This window comes from Chroicocephalus ridibundus, chromosome 21 (genome assembly GCF_963924245.1).
Source record: "Chroicocephalus ridibundus chromosome 21, bChrRid1.1, whole genome shotgun sequence".
In the NCBI taxonomy this organism is placed as follows: domain Eukaryota; kingdom Metazoa; phylum Chordata; class Aves; order Charadriiformes; family Laridae; genus Chroicocephalus; species Chroicocephalus ridibundus.
The window spans coordinates 1,651,643-1,669,202 of record NC_086304.1 but is presented as its reverse complement, the minus strand read 5'-3'; the positions used below and the strand labels follow the sequence as shown (position 1 = coordinate 1,669,202).

Below are 17,560 nucleotides of genomic sequence, written 5' to 3'. Positions count from 1 at the left end.
GGTTGAACGCCCCCCTCCTTATTAGCTGGCTCCAGCTTGGATCCCCTTGATTAGCTGGATCTGTCCTGCATCCCCCTCGACCCCCCCCTCATTAGCTGGCTCTACCCTGGATCCCCCTCATTAGCTGGATCCATCCTGCACCCCTCTTATTAGCAGCCTGGATCCTCTTGGTCGGCTGGATCCGTCCTGCCCCCCCCAGCCCCCCATTAACTGGCTCTACCCTGGATCTTCCTCGTTAGCCGAACCCATCCTGCACCCCCCTCATTAGCCGAATCCATCCTGCAAACCCTTCCCTCATTAGCGGGATCCATCCCGCACCCCCCGCCGCCCCGAACCCCGGCCCCCCCATCTGTGCCCCCTCCCTTTGCTGAAGCCACTCTAACGGCTCCATTTTTGACAGACCCCCCCCTTTCACACTTGGGCTAGCGGTGGGGACCAGGCCCCCTGCCGCCGTGCCACGGCCTTTCCCCGGGGCTGATCCAGGCCCCGGTGCCACCGGGGTGGCCGAGGGGTCGGTTTGGGGGTGTCCGGCCGAGGGCCCAGTTCGGGGGTGTCCAGCTAATCCCCCCCCCCCTCTGGGCGGGCTTCCCCTTGCCTCGTCCCTCTGGGCGCGGGGGCAGCACCCCGGGGTGTCCCGGGGGCGCAGGCCACCGTCAGCGGGACGCATGGCGTCCCCGGCACAGGGACTACATGTCCCAGCGTGCTCCGGGCAGAGCATGGCCTCGCTGACGGAGGAGGCCTGCTCCGGCCTTCCCCGCCATCGCAGGGCCCGGAGCGGGGCGGCGGCGGCCATGCTGCGCCCCAAGGCCCTGACGCAGGTGCTGAGCCAGGCCAACACCGGCGGGGTCCAGAGCACCCTGTGAGTAGGGGCCGGGGCGAGGGGCGATGGGGGCGGCAGCGGTGGCCGGCTCGCTCCCGCTCCCCGCAGCGACACGCGCCTGCCAGGGCACGCCGCCTTCCCTCCCTCCAACCTCCGGCCCTGGAAATGGCCCCCCGGGGCGCTGAGGGGCCCGGCCAGGGCTGTGCACGGTGCTGGGGCCCGTGCACGGGGCGTGATGGATGGTGCTGGGGCCGTGCAGGGTGCACGGCGCTGGGGCCCATGCACGGGGCGCGATGGATGGGGCTGGGCCACGCGCAGTGCTGGGGCCATACACGGTGTATGATGCACGGTGCTGGGGCCACGCAGGGCGCGCGGTGCTGGGCCATACACGGTGCACAGTGGACGGTGCTGGGGCTGTGCACGGTGCACAATGGATGGTGCTGGGGCTGTGCATGGCGCACAGTGCACAGTGCTGGGACCATGCACGGTGCCGGGTCTATACATGGTGCTGTGCTACGCGCGGGAGCAGGACCATGCACGGTACTGGGACCATTCAGGGTGCTGGGGCCACGCAGGGTGCACGGTGCTGTGCATGGTGCCGAGCCTGTGCACGGTGCACGATGGATGGTGCCGGGCTGTGCATGGTGCTGGGCTGTGAACGGTGCCGGGGCTCTGAACGGTGCTGGGACCGTGCACGGTGCACAATGCATGGTGCCAGGACCAAGCACGATGCATGGTGCCAGGTGCATAGCGCACGGTGCTGGGGCCATGCAGGGCGCATGGTGCTGAGCACAGTGCCAGGGCCATGCACGACACACGATGGACGGTGCTGGCGCCATGCACAATGCATGGTGCTGGGGCCGTGCACGGCACACGGTGGACGGTGCTGGGGCCATGCATGATGCAGGGTGCTGGGGCCATGCACGGCACACGATGGATGGTGCTGGGGCCATGCACAATGCATGGTGCCGTGGCCATGCATGATGCAGGGTGCTGGGGCCGTGCACAGTGCCGGGGCCACGCACTCTGCGTAGCGCATGGTGCCGGGGCCATGCACTGTGCACGATGGACGGTGCTGGGGCCATGCACGGTGCTGGGGTCGTGCACAGCGCACGATGGGTAGTGCTGGGCAGGGCATGGTGCACGGTGCTGGGGCCACGCATGGTGTCAGGACTCGTGCGTGGTGTCGGGGCTGTGCACGGGTGCCGGCGCCACGCACGGTGCTGGGGCTGTGCATGGCGCTGGGGCCATGCGTGGTGCTGGGGCCGTGCCGGTGCGTGGTGCTGGGCGGTGCGTGCTGCATGGAGCTGCGTGGTGCCAGGACTGTGCGCAGTACCCAGTGCCGGAGCCATGCACGGTGGTTGCCCGCCAGGCTCGTGCCCGGGCTGCAGCCGGCACCGCAGGCCCACCACGCTGCCCTGCTCAGGGTGGGGGCACCCCGAAGCTTCCCGGCTTTGAAGCCCCCCACCCCTGCCCAAATCCCCTTCAAACCTGGGGTGTCCTGGGTGGGGGACTGGGCTGGGGATTTTGCTCTGCCCCCGGCATGCAGCAGGGTCTGGTGCCCCACTGGGTTTAGAGGCACCAATTCGCCCCCCTCCCCCCCCCCCATTTCATTTCCAGGCTCCTGAACAACGAGGGGTCCTTGCTCGCCTATTCGGGCTACGGGGACACTGATGCCAGGGTCACCGCGGCCATCGCCAGCAACATCTGGGTGGCCTACGACAAGAACGGGCACCAGGCGTTCAATGAGGACAACCTCAAATTCATCCTCATGGACTGCATGGTACGTGGGGCTGGGGGCTGCCCTCCCCTCCCCAGGCAGCCGGGCACCGCCGTGGCCCTGGGGGTCCCCCGGGACCCTGCGGGCCGTCCCTGCCAAGGCGGGGGTGCGACGGGTGCTGTTTCTCCCTGGGCAGGAGGGGCGAGTGGCCATCACGCGGGTGGCAAACCTGCTGCTCTGCATGTACGCCAAGGAGACGGTGGGATTTGGGATGCTGAAGGCCAAGGTAACGCCGGTGGGGAGGGGGCCGGGCGCGGGGGGCACAGGGCTGCATCCCTGCTGTGGGGTGGGAAAGAGCTGTTGAGGAGGATGAGGATGGGAGTGGTGGAGGAAGCTGCCGTGCCTGGGACACTCCTGGGACAGAGTCCTCCTTGCAGAGGCTCCTCCGTCCCCTGTGCCAGCCCAGGCGCCGCACCACACCTTTTTAGGCTCTAAAAGGAAATAGAAATGAAAACGAGCGCACGGGCGGGGTGTGCGCGTGCGGGTGGCACCGTCCAGCCGGGCCCCGCTCACGCCGCTCCCCGCTCGCAGGCGCAGGCGCTGGTCCAGTACCTGGAGGAGCCGCTCACGCAGGTGGCCGCATCCTGAGCTCGCGTCGCAGGGCTCGCACCTGCCGCCGCCCAAACGCCGTTTGCTTCGACGCCGTCACCGGTGCTGAGGGTGCGGGGGGGGTAGGGGGGGGTGAGCAGCCCCACGGGCATCTTGGAGGTCGGTCCTGCTTTGGCGCGGCCTTTAAAAATAAGGTGGGGGGAGCGAAAAAATGGGTGGGGAATAAAAGTGTGTCTGATTCTTGTGTCCTTTTGTGTCTCGTGTGGATAAAAGGAGGAGCTGGGGCGGGGGGGTCATGCCGGGCTTGGGTGGTGCTTCGGGGGTGCCCGTAGGGCCACGATGGGGAAAAACAAGGCAGGGGGTGTGTGGGGTTCATGTCAAGCGGGGACAACAAAGCCCTGGCACCCCTGTCCGGCTGCGCTGGGATAGCGCGGGGCGGCGGGAGCTCCTTCGCTTCCCCAGTTTCCCCGATTTTCACACGATGGCAGCAGAGGCGAGGGAACGCGTTCTCAGCCGGCGTGAGCCGGGGCTGGGCTGGGGGTTCTGGCCCCGCAGCCCCAGCCTGCCCCGCGCCGGCCTCGGCACCCAGGATCGGGCCCCGGCTCCTCCTCCCGTGACGGTCCCAAGGGTGACACTACCTGCCCAACCTGCGCTGCGACACCCGGTCCCACCCCTTGGGTTAACCCGCCGCGCCACGCCGCCAACCCCGCTGGCCTCGCCGTCGTCGCTCCCCCGCACCCCGCTCGCTCCCCCGCACCCCGCTCGCTCCCCACCGGAGAGGAAACTTTGTCCCCTCCGTCCGCTCCCTGGGTGCCCCTGGGCGCCCGTCCCGCCCTGCGCCGTCCGCTCGGTGGGAAGGAGGAAACCCGGCGGCGGCGGCGACATGGGCAGCGCCGAGGAGGATTATAACTTTGTCTTCAAGGGTGAGTCCTGGGCTCGATGTCGATCCCCCTCCCCAAACGGGATGGAGCTGGAGGCCGGGGGCTGCCTTCCCCCCCTGCCCCCCGCCCAGGGCTGCCGTGTCCCAAACTGGGATGTTGACCATCGCTGCAGCTCTGATGTGTGCAGGGAGCTGCGAAGGGTCGGGGGATCGGGGAGCAGGCACCGGCCTCGGCCACGTCCCCGGGCTGATGGCGGCGAGGTCAGGGCTAGTGAATGGCACGGGGGGCACGGGGACACCCATGCCCACCCCAATGCCACACGCGTGGGACGCCGGGCGAACGGCGGGCAGTGGGGGCTGAGACAGCTGGGGTTGAGCGTGCGAGACGTAAATACCGTGCGAGCCCATTAACCCCTGAGAGCAGCGGGCGTTTAAAAGTCATTTGGCTGCGGTGACCTGGGCGGTGGCACACGCAGAGGACGCGGGGGGGGTCAAACCGGGGCTGGAGAAACGGGGGCAAGGCCTCGTGCCCACCCCCCCAGCTTGAGCTCTGCAGGTTGTTGCCTCAGCCGGGTGCTACCGGCCGGACCCCGCTGGACCTCGGTGCTCCCCTTGGGCAAGCGGAGATGGACGGGCTCCACTGTGCCACCAGTCCCGGGTGCCCACCGCAGTGGGGTGACCCGTGGCCAGGGCAAGCATGGTAGCCGTGACCCCCCCAGACAGCAGATGGGGAGCGCGGCCGGGCTCAGCCGTGAGCTGAGAGCTCATGGAGCAGGGACGGGACCCCCGTTTGCTGAAGGAGTGACGGTGCCAGGTCCTGCGTGGCCTCGGTGCCCGGGTCAGGGGGTCATCAGGCAACGCGGGACCCCCGTGCACCCCGTGCCAGCAGCTGGGGCGGTCCGGCTGCCACACGGGCAAGGCAAGGAGCTGCTGGCTGGTCTGGCTCAGGTCAGAAAGGGTTGTTCGAATTATTAAGTGTTTTGGAGCTGCCCTCTCCCCTCCCCCATGTCTCCAGCGGGCTTTCTCCCTTCCGCAGTCGTCCTGATCGGGGAATCCGGGGTGGGCAAAACCAACCTGCTCTCCCGCTTCACCCGCAACGAGTTCAACCACGACAGCCGCACCACCATCGGCGTGGAGTTCTCCACCCGCACCATCCTGGTGGGAGACGCCGTGGTGAAGGCTCAGATCTGGGACACGGCCGGGCTGGAGCGGTACCGCGCCATCACCTCCGCGTAAGGACGGGATGCCCGAAATCGGGGATCCCCCCTGGCACCTGCCTGGTGATGCCCTCGTAGTTGAGCCCCACGGGGGAGGACACTGTGAGGGGTGTCCGGAGCGGGGGGTGATGGTGGGGTTCTCCCGTAGGTATTACCGGGGAGCCGTGGGTGCCCTGGTCGTCTTTGACATCACCAAGCACCAGACGTACGACGTGGTGGACCGCTGGCTGAAGGAGCTGTACGACCACGCCGAGGCCAGCATCGTCGTCATGCTGGTGGGGAACAAGACCGACCTCGCGCAGGCTCGGGAGGTGCCCATGGAGGAGGCAAAAATGTTTGCAGGTACAGGCTGGCACCCTGCCCCGGGGCTGGGGGCCTGGCGACCTCCCCGAGAGCAGGGACCCGCACCACGGCGGGCACCCTGACACCTCTAAAGGGGCTCGGAAACGGAGCCCGTGCCCTCGCCGGGGTCTGCATCGTCTCGGGGGACCCCTCTCGTTGCAGACAACAACGGGCTGCTGTTCGTCGAGACCTCGGCGCTGGATTCCACCAACGTCGAGCAGGCGTTTGAGACCATCCTGAAGGGTAGGTGCACCGACGCCATGCTGCAGCGGGGTCCCGGGGGCCGGGGCATCGCGGGGTCCCTTACCGGGGACGCAGGGCCGGGCAGAGGATGTGCGGCGCATCTCTCCTCTGCCCTGCTCCACCTGAGCTCTCTGGGACAGGTTTCGGCGTCGTCTTTCTGGCTGGTTTGGTTTCCGGCCTTTTGCACTGGGCGTTTCGCTCTCCGCGCCCCATGGCTTTGTTCCCGCGGCCCCTGGGCATCCCCGAAGCCCCGGGGGCTCCTCCTCCCCCTGTAATCCCTGGTCCCCTTCCTGTTGTCCCGGGCTCCTGACTCAACGTCTCCAGCACCCTGCCCGACCGGCCGGGGGCACCTGGGGGCAGGGGGATGGTCCAGGAGCACCTCTCCGGGAACGGCAGCCGGCAGCACCCGGGCAGGAGCGCGGCGAGGTGTGCCGTGCCGTGCCATGCCATGCCATTCCGTGCTATCCTGTGGCGAGCCGTGCCGTGCCATGCCGTGCTATCCCATACTGTGTTATCCCATGCCGTGCTATCCCATGCTGAGCTGTGCCATGCCGTGCCATTCCGTGCTATCCCGTGCCGAGCCGTGCCGTGCCATGCCCTGCTATCCCATGACAAGCTGTACTATGTCGTGCCATGCCAAGCTGTGCCATGCTGTGCCATGCCGTGCTGAGCCATGCTGTGCCATGCTGTGCTATCCCATGCCGAGACGTACTGTGCTGTGCCATGCCATGCTGTCCCATGCTGAGCTGTGCTGTGCCATGCTGTGCTATCCCATGCCAAGCTGTACCATGCCGTGCCATGCCATGCTGTCCTATGCCGTGCCATGCCGTGCCATGCCATGCTATCCCATACTGAGCTGTACCATGCCGTGCCATGCCATGCTATCCGATGCCGAGCCGTACTGTGCTGTGCCATGCCGTGCCATTCCGTGCTATCCCATGCCAAGCTGTGCCGTGCTGTGCCATGCCATGCCGTGCCGTGCCATGCCATGCCATGCCATGCTATCCTGTGCTGAGCTGTGCCGTGCCATGCTGTGCTATCCCATGCTGAGCTGTACCATGCCGTGCCTTGCCATGCTGTGCCATGCCATGCCGTGTCATGCTGTGCTATCCCATGCCAAGCTGTGCCATGCCATGCCATGCCGTGCCATGCCATGCTATCCTGTGCTGAGCTGTGCCGTGCCATGCCATGCCATGCTGTCCCATGCCGAGCCGTACTGTGCTGTGCCATGCCGTGCCATTCCGTGCTATCCCATGCCAAGCTGTGCTGTGCCGTGCCATGCCATGCCATGCCATGCTATCCCGTGCTGAGCTGTGCCGTGCCATGCTGTGCTATCCCATGCTGAGCTGTACCATGCCGTGCCATGCCATGCTGTGCCATGCCGTGCCATGCCGTGTCATGCTGTGCTATCCCATGCCAAGCTGTGCCATGCCATGCCGTGCCGTGCCATGCCGTGCCATGCCATGCTATCCTGTGCTGAGCTGTGCCGTGCCATGCCGTGCTATCCCATGCTGAGCTGTACCATGCCGTGCCTTGCCATGCTGTGCCATGCCATGCCATGCCGTGCCATGCCGTGCTATCCCGCGCCGAGCTGTGCCATCCCATGCCGAGCCAGCCCAGCCCGGCATGCTGCCAGCCCCGTCCCGGGGTGAAGCACTAATCCCAGGTTGGGCAAGAGGAAATTGCCCAAGCGCAGGGTGTTCCCCGGGCACCGCGGGGATGCAGCATGGGGGAGCCGCTCCCTTGTCACCCTCAACTCGTCCCCTCTGCTGCATAAAGGGCAAGGAGAGCCACTAACGTGCCAAGCCACGGGCCAGCGGGCGAGCAATGGGGGCCAAGCCATGTGCTAGCGGGAAAGCAACGGGGGCTGCGGGCTCGAAGCTGTCCCTGCTTCCCAGGGGGGCCCTCGGGTGACGCACAGACACCCCCCCTACCCCCCCGGCACCTCTTGCTTTGCAGAGATCTTCCACAAAGTGCAGAAGCAGAAGCAGAGGAGCAGCCAAAGCAACACGGTGTCCCTCGGCAGCGAGAGCCCGGGGAGCACGGCTCCGGCGCAGACGGAGAAGCGTCCGTGCTGCGTGGCCCTCTGAGCTGGCCGGGCACCCCGGGGACCCCCGGGGACCCCCGCAAACCCGGGACACGCCAGTGGTGCCGAGCTGGGTCTGCCTCTGCGCGGACTCGTCTGGCCACCGGCACGGGCTGGTGTCACCCAGCCTGCGGTGCCACCCCCGTCCTGGGGCAGCGGGGACCAGCAGCCCGGGCAGTGGCCAAATTCTGCCATAAACGGTGAGAAGCGCCAGTGCCGGGAGCTCTGCTCTGTCTGCTTCGTTTTTGCCGGGCCTTGATCAGCATCACCACCGTCCCGCACGGACCCCCCCAGCCCCTCCGGACCCCCGGTGCAGAGGACTGAGATACCCCCCAGGCACTGCTGGGGAAGGAGCCAGGAGGTTCTGGCCACGATGGTGCCAGCGATGGTAGCCACTCCGATTGTGTCTGGCCCTGGGGTTGCTCCCCTGCGGCCAGCCTGTGCCACGCGCTGGGGATGTGGCGGTCCCCACAGGTCTCCGTCCCCACCGGGGACTGCTCTGGGGTCACCCCAAGCCCTAAGGAGCGAAGCGGCAGCGCTCAGCCCTCGGCGCATCTCTGTCCCCATCCCAGACACGGGACAAACGTGATGGCGGGACCCAGCGAAGGTCGCTCCCGTCCGCGGGGTGGGATGGGGCCGGTGCCCGGGGGCCCGGGAGCAGCTCCGTGCCCAGCGCAACCGGTGACGCAACCATTAAAGGACTTGCGAAATGCGGGTTTGCTGAGCTGGAATTCCTGCGTGTTTGTGGTCCCGTCCCCTGGTCCCCACCTCTGCGAAGCGCTGGAGATCGCGGTCACCCGAGCAGCCCAGCCCGATGCCACCTACGACCCCTCCCAGCCTGATGCCACCATCCCCCTGAACCCCCTCCCAGCCCGATGCTATGGCCCCCCTGTGACCCCTCACAGCCCGATGCTGTGGTCCCCCTGAACCCACCCCCAGCCTGATGCCACTGTCCCCCTGAACCCCCTCCCAGCCTGATGGCATGGTCCCCCCATGACCCCTCCCAGCCCGATGCTGTGGTCCCCCTGAACCCCCTCCCAGCCTGATGCCACAGTCCCCCCATGCTCCCTCCCAGCCTGATGCCACCGTCCCCCTGAACCTCCTCCCAGCCCGATGCCATGGTCCCCCCGTGACCCCTCACAGCCCGATGCCACCGTCCCCCTGAACTCCCTCCCAGCCCGATGCCACCGTCCCCCTGAACCCCCTCCCAGCCCGATGCCATGGTCCCCCCGTGACCCCTCACAGCCCGATGCTGTGGTCCCCCAATGCCCCCTCCCAGCCCAATGACGTGATCCCCCCATGTCCCCTCCCAGCCCGCTGCCACAGTCCCCCTGCGCCCCCTCCCCACACAGCCTGTCCCAGCCCGTGTCCCCACGCCCTCGCTGGTTTATAGGGGACAGCTGGCGGTTTATCAGTCCAAGCCGCGACGTGGCCTCAGCCAGTTCCTGAAACCCCTCGGGAACGTGAGAATCGCTCCGGATTCTCCGCATCTTCCTCTAGTTCCGGGCACTCGCTTTCCCTTTGCCCAGCTCCCATCCCGTCCCAGTCCCCACGGCAGTGGCCGTGGCTGTCCCCATGGCTGGCACAGGCGGTGGCCTTTCCCTGCTGCCCTGGGGTGCCCCAGGCCCCGGGGAAGGCACCGTGGGGCTGAGCTGGGGCCCACGTACCTGCCCCCCCCGCCCCTTACCTGGCCCAGGTGAGCGCACCTGGGCGGTGACGGGCAGCCCTGGCCACCAATGGGCACGGAGGAGGAAGGGCTGTGGCCACCAATGTGTGCGGAGGTGACAGCCCCCGCCAGGGCTGGAGAGGGCCCCGGAAATCCCAGTCGTCCCAGTGGGAGTGGGGCTGCGGTGCTGGGCGAGATGCGGGGCAAGGAGGATGAGTACGACTACCTCTTCAAAGGTGGGTCTCCTGCCCTGCCATGCCTGCGATGAGCTGTGCTGGGTCTCAGCCTGCGCCGCTCTGGCCATGCCCGCAATGAGCTGTGCTGGGTCTCAGCCTGCTGCGGGTGGGTTCTACCTCCATGCAGCACCCTCGGGATGGAGCTGGAAGCCGGGGCTTTGGCTTGCACTGGGATATAAACACAGCTCCCAGCGCTGGGGATCTGGGGGGGCGGTGGTGTTGGGGGGGCTCCTCCGTGCTGGGCAGAGGTGGGGTGGGTATCGGTGGTGCCGGGGCTTCAGGGTAGAGGCTGAACCGCTGCCATGGCCCGAGGGTTGGCAAAGAGCTGGTCTGTGTCTGTTTGTGGCCCTAGCGCTAATTAAAGCAGCTCGTTACTGTTGGGGGGGGGGCAGTCTGGAGCCCTCACCTGGGTGCAGCAGCCAGGGGGGTGGTGGCCGTGCCCCGGGCAGGGTGGGGGGAGGCAGGGGCCGGGGGGAAGGCAGGTCCCTGCGGGTGCTGTGCCGGCCCCTGAGCCCCTCGGTGCGGGGGGGCGGTTTGGGGGCTCCCCTCTGCGTGGTTGGGGCGGGGGGAGCCGTTCTGGGGCCTGAGGGGAGCGTTCCCGAGAGGAAAAGCTGCTGCTCTCCCGGCTGCGGCGAAGGGAGAGGATCCAGGGCTCCGGGGTTGTCCTTCCCGGCGCTGCTCGTGGTGTGACATCTCCGGTGTGCGAGAGGGGACGGGGCTGGGCCCTCGGGGACACAGCGCCGGTTTTACCGGCTGTAGGAGCCCAGCATCCCCGTCGGAGCCGCCATCCCGGCCGTATGCTGGCTTTCCCTGCCTTTAGCAGCTCTGCCGGTGTCCCGGGTGGCTGGGGGAAGCCAGGGGACAACGTCACAACCTCCCGAGCCATAAAACCCGGGGAGTGAGATCAGCCGGCGGCGGCCGTGAGTCAACCTCCCCGGGCAGCGCTGCCCGAAAGGCCCCCAGTAATTCCAGCCACCGACAGGCCGGTGGCCCCCGGCTCCTCGCACACCTCCCCTGGCTCCTGCCCAGGAAAATCCTCCTCTCCGGAGTTATTCTGGGACCCGGTGAGGGGGAAACTCTGATGCAGCCGGAGCTGGGTCGTGCCTCCGGCTGCTGTGTCCTTCCCTTCCCCAGCAGCCTGGCTCTGAGGTGGCCCCGGCGTGTTGTCCTCCTGCGGTCCCCGTCCCTTCCCTGTGATCTGTCAGGAGCCGGGGCCGGGAGCAGCTCCACGCCGGGCTCTGCGTTCCCCTCCTCGGTCTCATGGTGATCTCTGGAGTCCTTCAAATAACAAGAGAACCCAGTTTTGAACGGCAGGCCTGCTCATCCCTGCTGAAGCAGGAGCAAAGTCCGAGGCAAGACGCGGTGTTTAGGGGCCCGGGGCTGGGCCAGTGCTCTCGGGGGTCCCATGGCTCTGCTGAGCCCAGCCGCTCCCCGGGGAAATGGGAGATGGTCACCGCTCGCAGCGGCGTTATCCCGATTTCCACCGAGCCGGGAGAGTCAGCTGCCTTCTCCGGATGCAAAACATGGCGCGAATTCCAGCTGCGCTCATGGGAAAGCCCTGGGTGCTGCTGGAGGGGCTTGGGATAGATGAGAAACGGCCCTGGGCACGGCTGCTCCGTGGACCCTTCCCTCAGGCCCCTCTGCGGAGCTCCAGGCTGTTTCCATCCCCGCCGCTGCGGTGGGCCGTGATGCGGCAAGGATGTTTCCCCAGGATTCACGGGATGCTTTGAACCGTGCGCGCGGAGGCAGTGAGGACCCAGAGCGCCCTTGTGCGCGGGGTGGAGGATGCCGCTCGAGTCCCTCTTGCCCTCCAAGCTCGGGGGGGTTGGGACTGAGCACGTTCCCCTCTCTGCATCGCGGTGCCGGATCCATCCATCCCCCTCCCCACATCCCTGGCGTGGTGCGAAGCCCGCAGGAGCGTGCCATGGCCAGGGGGGCTGTGTGAGGTGTGCCCGGCACGGGCTGGCTCCGCTCCTCGCCGCCTCCCCCAGCCCGCTTTCCCCAGGCGTTCCCCTGCTGATATGGGTTTTGCCGGCTGCGGGGGTGCCGCAGCACGGCACGCTCCTGCCTCAGTTTCCCCTGGCCGTGCTCGGTGCTGGCTCCTGGTGGGCCGGGCGCTCGCAGGCTGCGCTGCCCTCCCGTCCCCGGGGCTGCAGGCGGCAGGAGCGCGGCACTGCCGGCACGGGGGACGCAGCGGTTGAGCCAGAGGAAGTGGCAACTTCCCGTTGTTCAAACGCCGAGCCGGGATCAAAGCGGCGAGGCTCGGTAAGCGTTAACGAACCCAGCTCATCACCGGCCTGCATTTTTCTGCTGGTTCGTCCAGGGTAGCCCTGGCTGTCGTGGTCCTCCTGGGCCTCCACGTGGCAGGCAGTGGCTTTCAGGGCTGCGCGGAGGAGCCGCCATTGCCTCCGTCGCCTGCTGCCCCAACATGGGGATGGCCATTGAGGCTCCGGTGCCTTCCAGCCGCCCTCGGTGATCACCGGGAGCTGCCCCGACATGGGGATGGCCATTGAGGCTCCGGTGCCTTCCAGCCGCCCTCGGTGATCACCGGGAGCTGCCCCGCATGGCGTCGGGCTTCGCGGAGCAATGCTACGTGCTGCCTGTCCGGCACCGAGGGTTTTGGAAGGGGGTGGCTGCGCTGCTGGAGGCTTTGCATCCCAGCCCGCGGGAGGGAACCGAGTCCCTGGGAGCGGGAGGTGCTGGGGAAGGGGTTACCCAGGACACGGAGCAGCATTCCCGGGGGATGGCGGCTGCTGGGCCTGCAGTGAGTGCAGATGCCTCTTGCCGCAGAATTGCAGCCCTGGGGACGCGCGGCGGCGCGGCTGTGGCGTAGCCGGGGGTCCCTTGCTGCTGTGGCAGCTCCGGGGGGTCTCCCAGAGCCGTCGCTGGAAGGTTGTGAGCTCAGCCCTGCTGTTTGGTCCTGGGGAGGGGTGGGGGAGAGGCGTCCGTCCCCCCCCCAGGCTTGGTGCCGTGAGGGCGGGCGGAGAGAAGCGGGGCCGCGTTACACAGCGCACCCGGAGAACGAACAGAACCGGCAGCGGGGGAATAAAACGATGATAGTAATAATTAAAAAAAAAAAAAAATAAAAAAAAATCCAAACCTGTTGAGTCATAAACTCAACAAACTCGATAGGGGAGCCACGTGAGAACGCCTGCCCGGAGCCTGTTGCGCCAGGTTTTACGGGAACCAGCCAGATCTGGGACAGGCAGAAAATGCACTTAAGGAACCCACACCCAGGGACTTCCCTGCTCTCGGTGGCGGTGGAGGAGGAGGAGGAGAAGGAGGAGGATGATGCTTCCTTTCAGACCATGTCCTTAAGTCCTCTTGTGTGCCCTCAGGGTTGGAGCTCGGGCTGGCAACAGGAGACCCAGCTCTGCTTGGCCTCTCTGGCCCGGCCGGTTTCCACACAGGCTCTGGTTTTCTGCCCCTCGCGGACCTTCGGGGGCGCAAGAAACCATCGCAACTTCCAGGCGATGGCAGGAATTTTCTTGCGGGGTGTTCACAGGCAGCTGCGGTGCCGCCGGGACGAGTGGAGGCTGCTGGTTCCCCCACCCCGAGGGCAGCGTCGCGGCCCCCTCGCCCGCCAGCTTCTCCCCGGGGGTGGCAGAAGATGGGGAGGTGCCCCCCCCCCAGCCAGTCTGGGCTGTGGGGTTTACTGGGACGGTTGGCGCTGTGGGATGCAAATGCCTTTGCTGGGTCCGGGGCGGGGGTGACACTGTGCTTGTCCCCCCCCGCAGTTGTGCTCATCGGGGACTCCGGGGTGGGGAAGAGCAACCTGCTCTCGCGCTTCACCCGCAATGAGTTCAACCTGGAGAGCAAGAGCACCATCGGGGTGGAGTTTGCCACAAGGAGCATCCAGGTGGACAACAAGACCGTGAAGGCTCAGATCTGGGACACGGCCGGGCAGGAGCGGTACCGGGCCATCACCTCAGCGTGAGTTTCCTTCTCCCCCACCCGCCTCCCTCGCCCGGCGCCCCGCTGTGACCCTGTCCCCTCGCTGTCCCCCCCAGGTACTACCGGGGGGCGGTGGGAGCTCTGCTCGTCTACGACATCGCCAAGTACCTGACGTACGAGAACGCCGAGCGCTGGCTGAAGGAGCTGCAGGACCACGCTGACGCCAACATCGTCATCATGCTGGTGGGCAACAAGAGCGACCTGCGGCACCTGCGGGCCGTGCCCACCGATGAGGCCAAGAGCTTTGCAGGTATCGCCCCCGTCCCACCCCGTCTCCCCCCGCCCCAGGGCGGCTGTGGCTCAGGGTGCCCACCTGAGCTCGCCCTGTCCTTGCAGAGAAGAACGGGCTCTCCTTCCTCGAGACGTCTGCCCTGGACTCCACCAACGTGGAGACGGCTTTCCACAACATCCTCTCGGGTAAGGGGCAACGGCGGAAAGGGGAGGGATGACGGATGGAGATGGTTTTGGACACGGTGTCCTCCCAGCACCCCGCTGGGGACGTTCTGGGGTGGGATCCTGCTCCCCGGGTTGGGGAGATGTGGGCCTCTGCACCCCTGGAGCCGTGTGTTTTGGGAGGGGGCAGGTCCCCCGCTGAAATAGAAACTTAAAGAACATTTTTTTTTTTTTTTTTGGCGCTCTCTTCTCTCTCCGTGCTGGCAGAGATCTACCGCATCGTCTCGCAGAGGCAGATCGCCGGGCAGCCGGAGGCCGAGTTTGGCCCCGCCACGACCATCGAGCCCATCCGGGTGCTGCCCACGCAGCAGGAGGGCAGGCAGGCGCCCTGCTGCCAGAACATCTGAGCCCCCCCCCACACCCCGGGGGTGCCCCAGCCCTGACACCCCCCCGCCACCCCCCAGCGCGTGGTGGCATCACGTTTCTCACCCTCTACCTCTGCTCGCTGCAGCCCCCCCAGGACAGGGCGGGCTGGCGGCTGCTTCTGCGCTGCTCTTGTGCGCGCCATCACGCCGCGCTCCCCGTGTTTATGTAGGACCTACACAAATGGGGAGGGGGGCAGGGAAAAGCATCAGGGTCCCTCCGCTCTCTCCCCACGGCTTGGGACACGCCATCCCCTCGTGTCCCTGCTTCCTCCAGCCCTGAAGGGGTGTCACTGGGTGACTCAGGGTGGCACCGAACAAGCCCGAACACCGTGACTCCCTTGTTTGGTGCCACATTTCCCGCGGCACCCCTGGGTGCAGCACCTCCGGGGCAGGGTGTGTGTGTGGGGGGGACACAGGCAGGGTGCACCCTTCTCTGGCCCGGTGAAGCGAGTGCGTGCGCCCAGCCTTGCCCCCGCGGCACCCGGGGCTGGCTGCGCCTCTGGGTGCAGCGGGGGCAGCTCTGGGACACCCAGTGTGGGGTGCGGGGGGGTGACTCCCCCGCTCCTGCCTGCTTTTCGTGCCGTCAGCCCCCCCAGGCGTCCCTGCAGCACAGCCCCGGCAAAGGGAGACGCTGCACCTCTGCCACTGCTGCCCCAGCGCGGGGGGACATGGCGGGGGGGGCATGTCCTTTGGGGGACCCCCCCGGGAGGGGACAAGGGGGTCCCGGGGCTTTAGTGGGGTGAAGGCGGGGATGGGGCGCTGAGGGTGGGCACCGCACGCCTCCCCGTGTGGTGGCCGGGACCAGCACATGGGTCCCCTCGGCTGCGAGGAGCATCCCCCCCCCCCCCGTGACTTGCGCCCGCTCCACTCGAGTGTTTTGCCACTGGTGACAGCGTGGCCCGGCCGGGGGACACGGCTGCCACTAGATGGAGCGGCTGCTGCACCTACAGGGTGACAGTGGCCCCGTTCCCCCCCCCCCACCCCCCCCCCGGCCCGGGGGACAGTGGGTGCCCCCCAGGGTGGACGTGGGGACAAGGTGCTGGGACAGGCTGGGCTGAGCCCAGTGCCCCTGTCGGGGGGTGACTGGGAGGGGTCAGTCAAGAGGGGTGCGGGTGCCGCGGTGGCCTTCCTGGGGGACGCCGTCCCCATTTAGCCCCGATGCTGGGAGCGTGTCCCCCATCCCAGCGTGGGCTTTTTTGCGGGGGGGGGTGTGTCTGTCTCCGTGTGGCTGCCCCCGCTCACCCCACCCCACTTGGCCTGTGCCGGGGTCTTGCCTTGGGGAGCCATTTATCGGCGAAACAGGAATTTGGGCAAAATCCCCAAATAAAGTTGCTGCTGGATGTTCTTTTTCTCTCTGCCAGGGTCTGGCCTGGAGGCCAGGAACTACCCCAGCTCCGGCCCCGCGCCTCTGCCCACCTGGGCACGGGGCAGCATCCCCCCGCGACGAAGGGCGAGGAGGAAGAGGGGTGGGGAGGAAAGTGGGACCTGGGCAAGGGGGTGACTTGTCAGGAGATTGGAGGGGAAAAGCTTGAAATTGGGGCTCGGAGGGGCGGGTTAGATCCTGCCGCCCTGGCACCGGGGCCGGGGTGCATGAACCGGGCGCAGAAATGGCCGCGCCGCGCGGGTGCCAGCCCCCTTTGGGCTGAGGTTGTCCCTTTTTGCCCAACTGCCACCGCAGCCCCGGCAGCATCGTGACCTCGGCTCGAGCCACCCCGCCGCAGCGTGTCCCTGCTGTCCCAGGGGCAGCCCCATCGTCCCTCAGCTGGCCGGACCCATCCGTGGCCACGTCCTCGTTGTGTCTGACCGTGGCCGGAGGCTGTCCCCAGGCCGGTGACAGTTCCTACCCCACCCGGCCGGACTCTGCCCCGTGCTGTGAGCGGCACGGCTCTATGCAGAGCATCCGGACCGCTGCCAAGTGTGTCCCCCCCCGCCCCGCCATCTGTCTGCACCAAACGCGGTGCCAAGAGGTGATGTCAGCCCCCAAAGGTGGGTGCGGGGGGGAAGGACGCTGCCCCCGGCCCCGCAAAGGGACAAGGCTCGAGCCAAGCGTCCCCTGGGGCTCGCTGCTGCCAGACGTGCCACCCCGCTGGCACGGGCACCCGGGGCAATGAGCTCATTTGGGCTCACGGAGACGCTTTCAGGCTTGGTAGCTCCGTTTCGTTCCAGGTTTTCCAGCTTTTATACGATTTCTGGCGGAACGAAGCCGTGGGAAGGGTGCAACAAGGCACGGGGCTGCACGCAAGGCTCGGGGATGCGGGACATTGCTGTCACCGGGACTGGGACCGGCAGCCGGCGGCAGGGGAGCTGCCAGTCTCGCAAATGAAACTCCTTCGCTCGAACGAACCCCGAGAAGTGTCGCCAACGGCGTGAAACTCAGTGGGGGAGACCCATGAGGGGTGGGAGAAGGAGGTTACGGCCCCCCCGACCCCCCCCCGGGCTCAGCCTGGCCGGGGGCCCCTTCCCAACCGCCCCCTCCCAAAGCGGGGATAGAAACCCAGAGCAGACACCAAGTTTCTTAAGTAATAATACTTTAATAAAATTAAGTTCTTAATGTAATTTAGCACATTTAATACATTAACCCTTTCCCTTCTTTGTTTTCTACAAGTTGTGCAACATCATTATTTTAATTTTTTATTTTATTTTAATTTTTTTTCCTTCTCCCCTTATACTATATGCCTCAAAACTCAGACAACGAGCCTAACTCTACTTCTATGTTCGGTTATATCTCTCTCTCAGGCCTTTATTTTTGCGTAACGCCGGAGAGATGAAAATACCTGGATGGAACATGTGATCGGTTTCCAATAGTAACAATCCCGACTACAGGTTTCCTATGACGTTAAAAGAAAAGAGAGAGAAAAAAGAGAGAAAAAGAAAAAAAAAAAAAAAAGAAAAAAAAGCAAACACAACGTAAGAGGGAATGGACTTTAAATGGAAGGGCCACACAGTCAGGACGGCCGGGCTAACACCGG

General features: G+C 66.5%; 3 protein-coding genes across 3 annotated transcripts; all 3 read left to right on the top strand.

Moving 5' to 3' along the window:
• The first annotated feature begins 665 nt into the window (after positions 1-665).
• Positions 666-3,288, top strand: LAMTOR2 (late endosomal/lysosomal adaptor, MAPK and MTOR activator 2). Its single transcript, XM_063357095.1, has 4 exons — positions 666-859; positions 2,441-2,603; positions 2,737-2,826; positions 3,132-3,288. The coding sequence occupies exons 1-4, from the start codon at positions 666-668 to the stop codon at positions 3,186-3,188; spliced, it is 504 nt and encodes a 167-aa protein (XP_063213165.1). The 3' UTR covers positions 3,189-3,288.
• Positions 3,289-3,552: 264 nt separating this feature from the next.
• Positions 3,553-8,627, top strand: LOC134525822 (ras-related protein Rab-25-like). The gene is made up of 5 exons (XM_063357073.1): positions 3,553-4,072; positions 5,066-5,261; positions 5,395-5,588; positions 5,751-5,831; positions 7,791-8,627. Exons 1-5 carry the CDS (start codon positions 3,631-3,633, stop codon positions 7,919-7,921), a joined length of 1,044 nt encoding a protein of 347 aa, XP_063213143.1. The 5' UTR covers positions 3,553-3,630; the 3' UTR covers positions 7,922-8,627.
• A 1,071-nt stretch (positions 8,628-9,698) lies between these two features.
• LOC134525813 (ras-related protein Rab-11A-like) lies at positions 9,699-15,359 on the top strand. The gene is made up of 5 exons (XM_063357050.1): positions 9,699-9,819; positions 13,557-13,752; positions 13,830-14,023; positions 14,110-14,190; positions 14,434-15,359. Exons 1-5 carry the CDS (start codon positions 9,780-9,782, stop codon positions 14,571-14,573), a joined length of 651 nt encoding a protein of 216 aa, XP_063213120.1. The 5' UTR covers positions 9,699-9,779; the 3' UTR covers positions 14,574-15,359.
• The last annotated feature ends 2,201 nt before the right edge of the window (positions 15,360-17,560 follow it).

Coding starts and splice junctions, on each gene's coding strand:
- LOC134525822 (XM_063357073.1), top strand. CDS start 3,631: ATGGCAGCAGAGGCGAGGGAACGCGTTCTCAGCCGGCGTGAGCCGGGG. Junction 4,073..5,065: donor TTATAACTTTGTCTTCAAGG/GTGAGTCCTGGG, acceptor TCCCTTCCGCAG/TCGTCCTGATCGGGGAATCC. Junction 5,589..5,750: donor GGAGGCAAAAATGTTTGCAG/GTACAGGCTGGC, acceptor CTCTCGTTGCAG/ACAACAACGGGCTGCTGTTC.
- LOC134525813 (XM_063357050.1), top strand. CDS start 9,780: ATGCGGGGCAAGGAGGATGAGTACGACTACCTCTTCAAAG. Junction 14,024..14,109: donor TGAGGCCAAGAGCTTTGCAG/GTATCGCCCCCG, acceptor CTGTCCTTGCAG/AGAAGAACGGGCTCTCCTTC. Junction 14,191..14,433: donor TTTCCACAACATCCTCTCGG/GTAAGGGGCAAC, acceptor CCGTGCTGGCAG/AGATCTACCGCATCGTCTCG.
- LAMTOR2 (XM_063357095.1), top strand. CDS start 666: ATGGCGTCCCCGGCACAGGGACTACATGTCCCAGCGTGCTCCGGGCAG. Junction 2,604..2,736: donor TCATCCTCATGGACTGCATG/GTACGTGGGGCT, acceptor CTCCCTGGGCAG/GAGGGGCGAGTGGCCATCAC. Junction 2,827..3,131: donor TTGGGATGCTGAAGGCCAAG/GTAACGCCGGTG, acceptor CCCCGCTCGCAG/GCGCAGGCGCTGGTCCAGTA.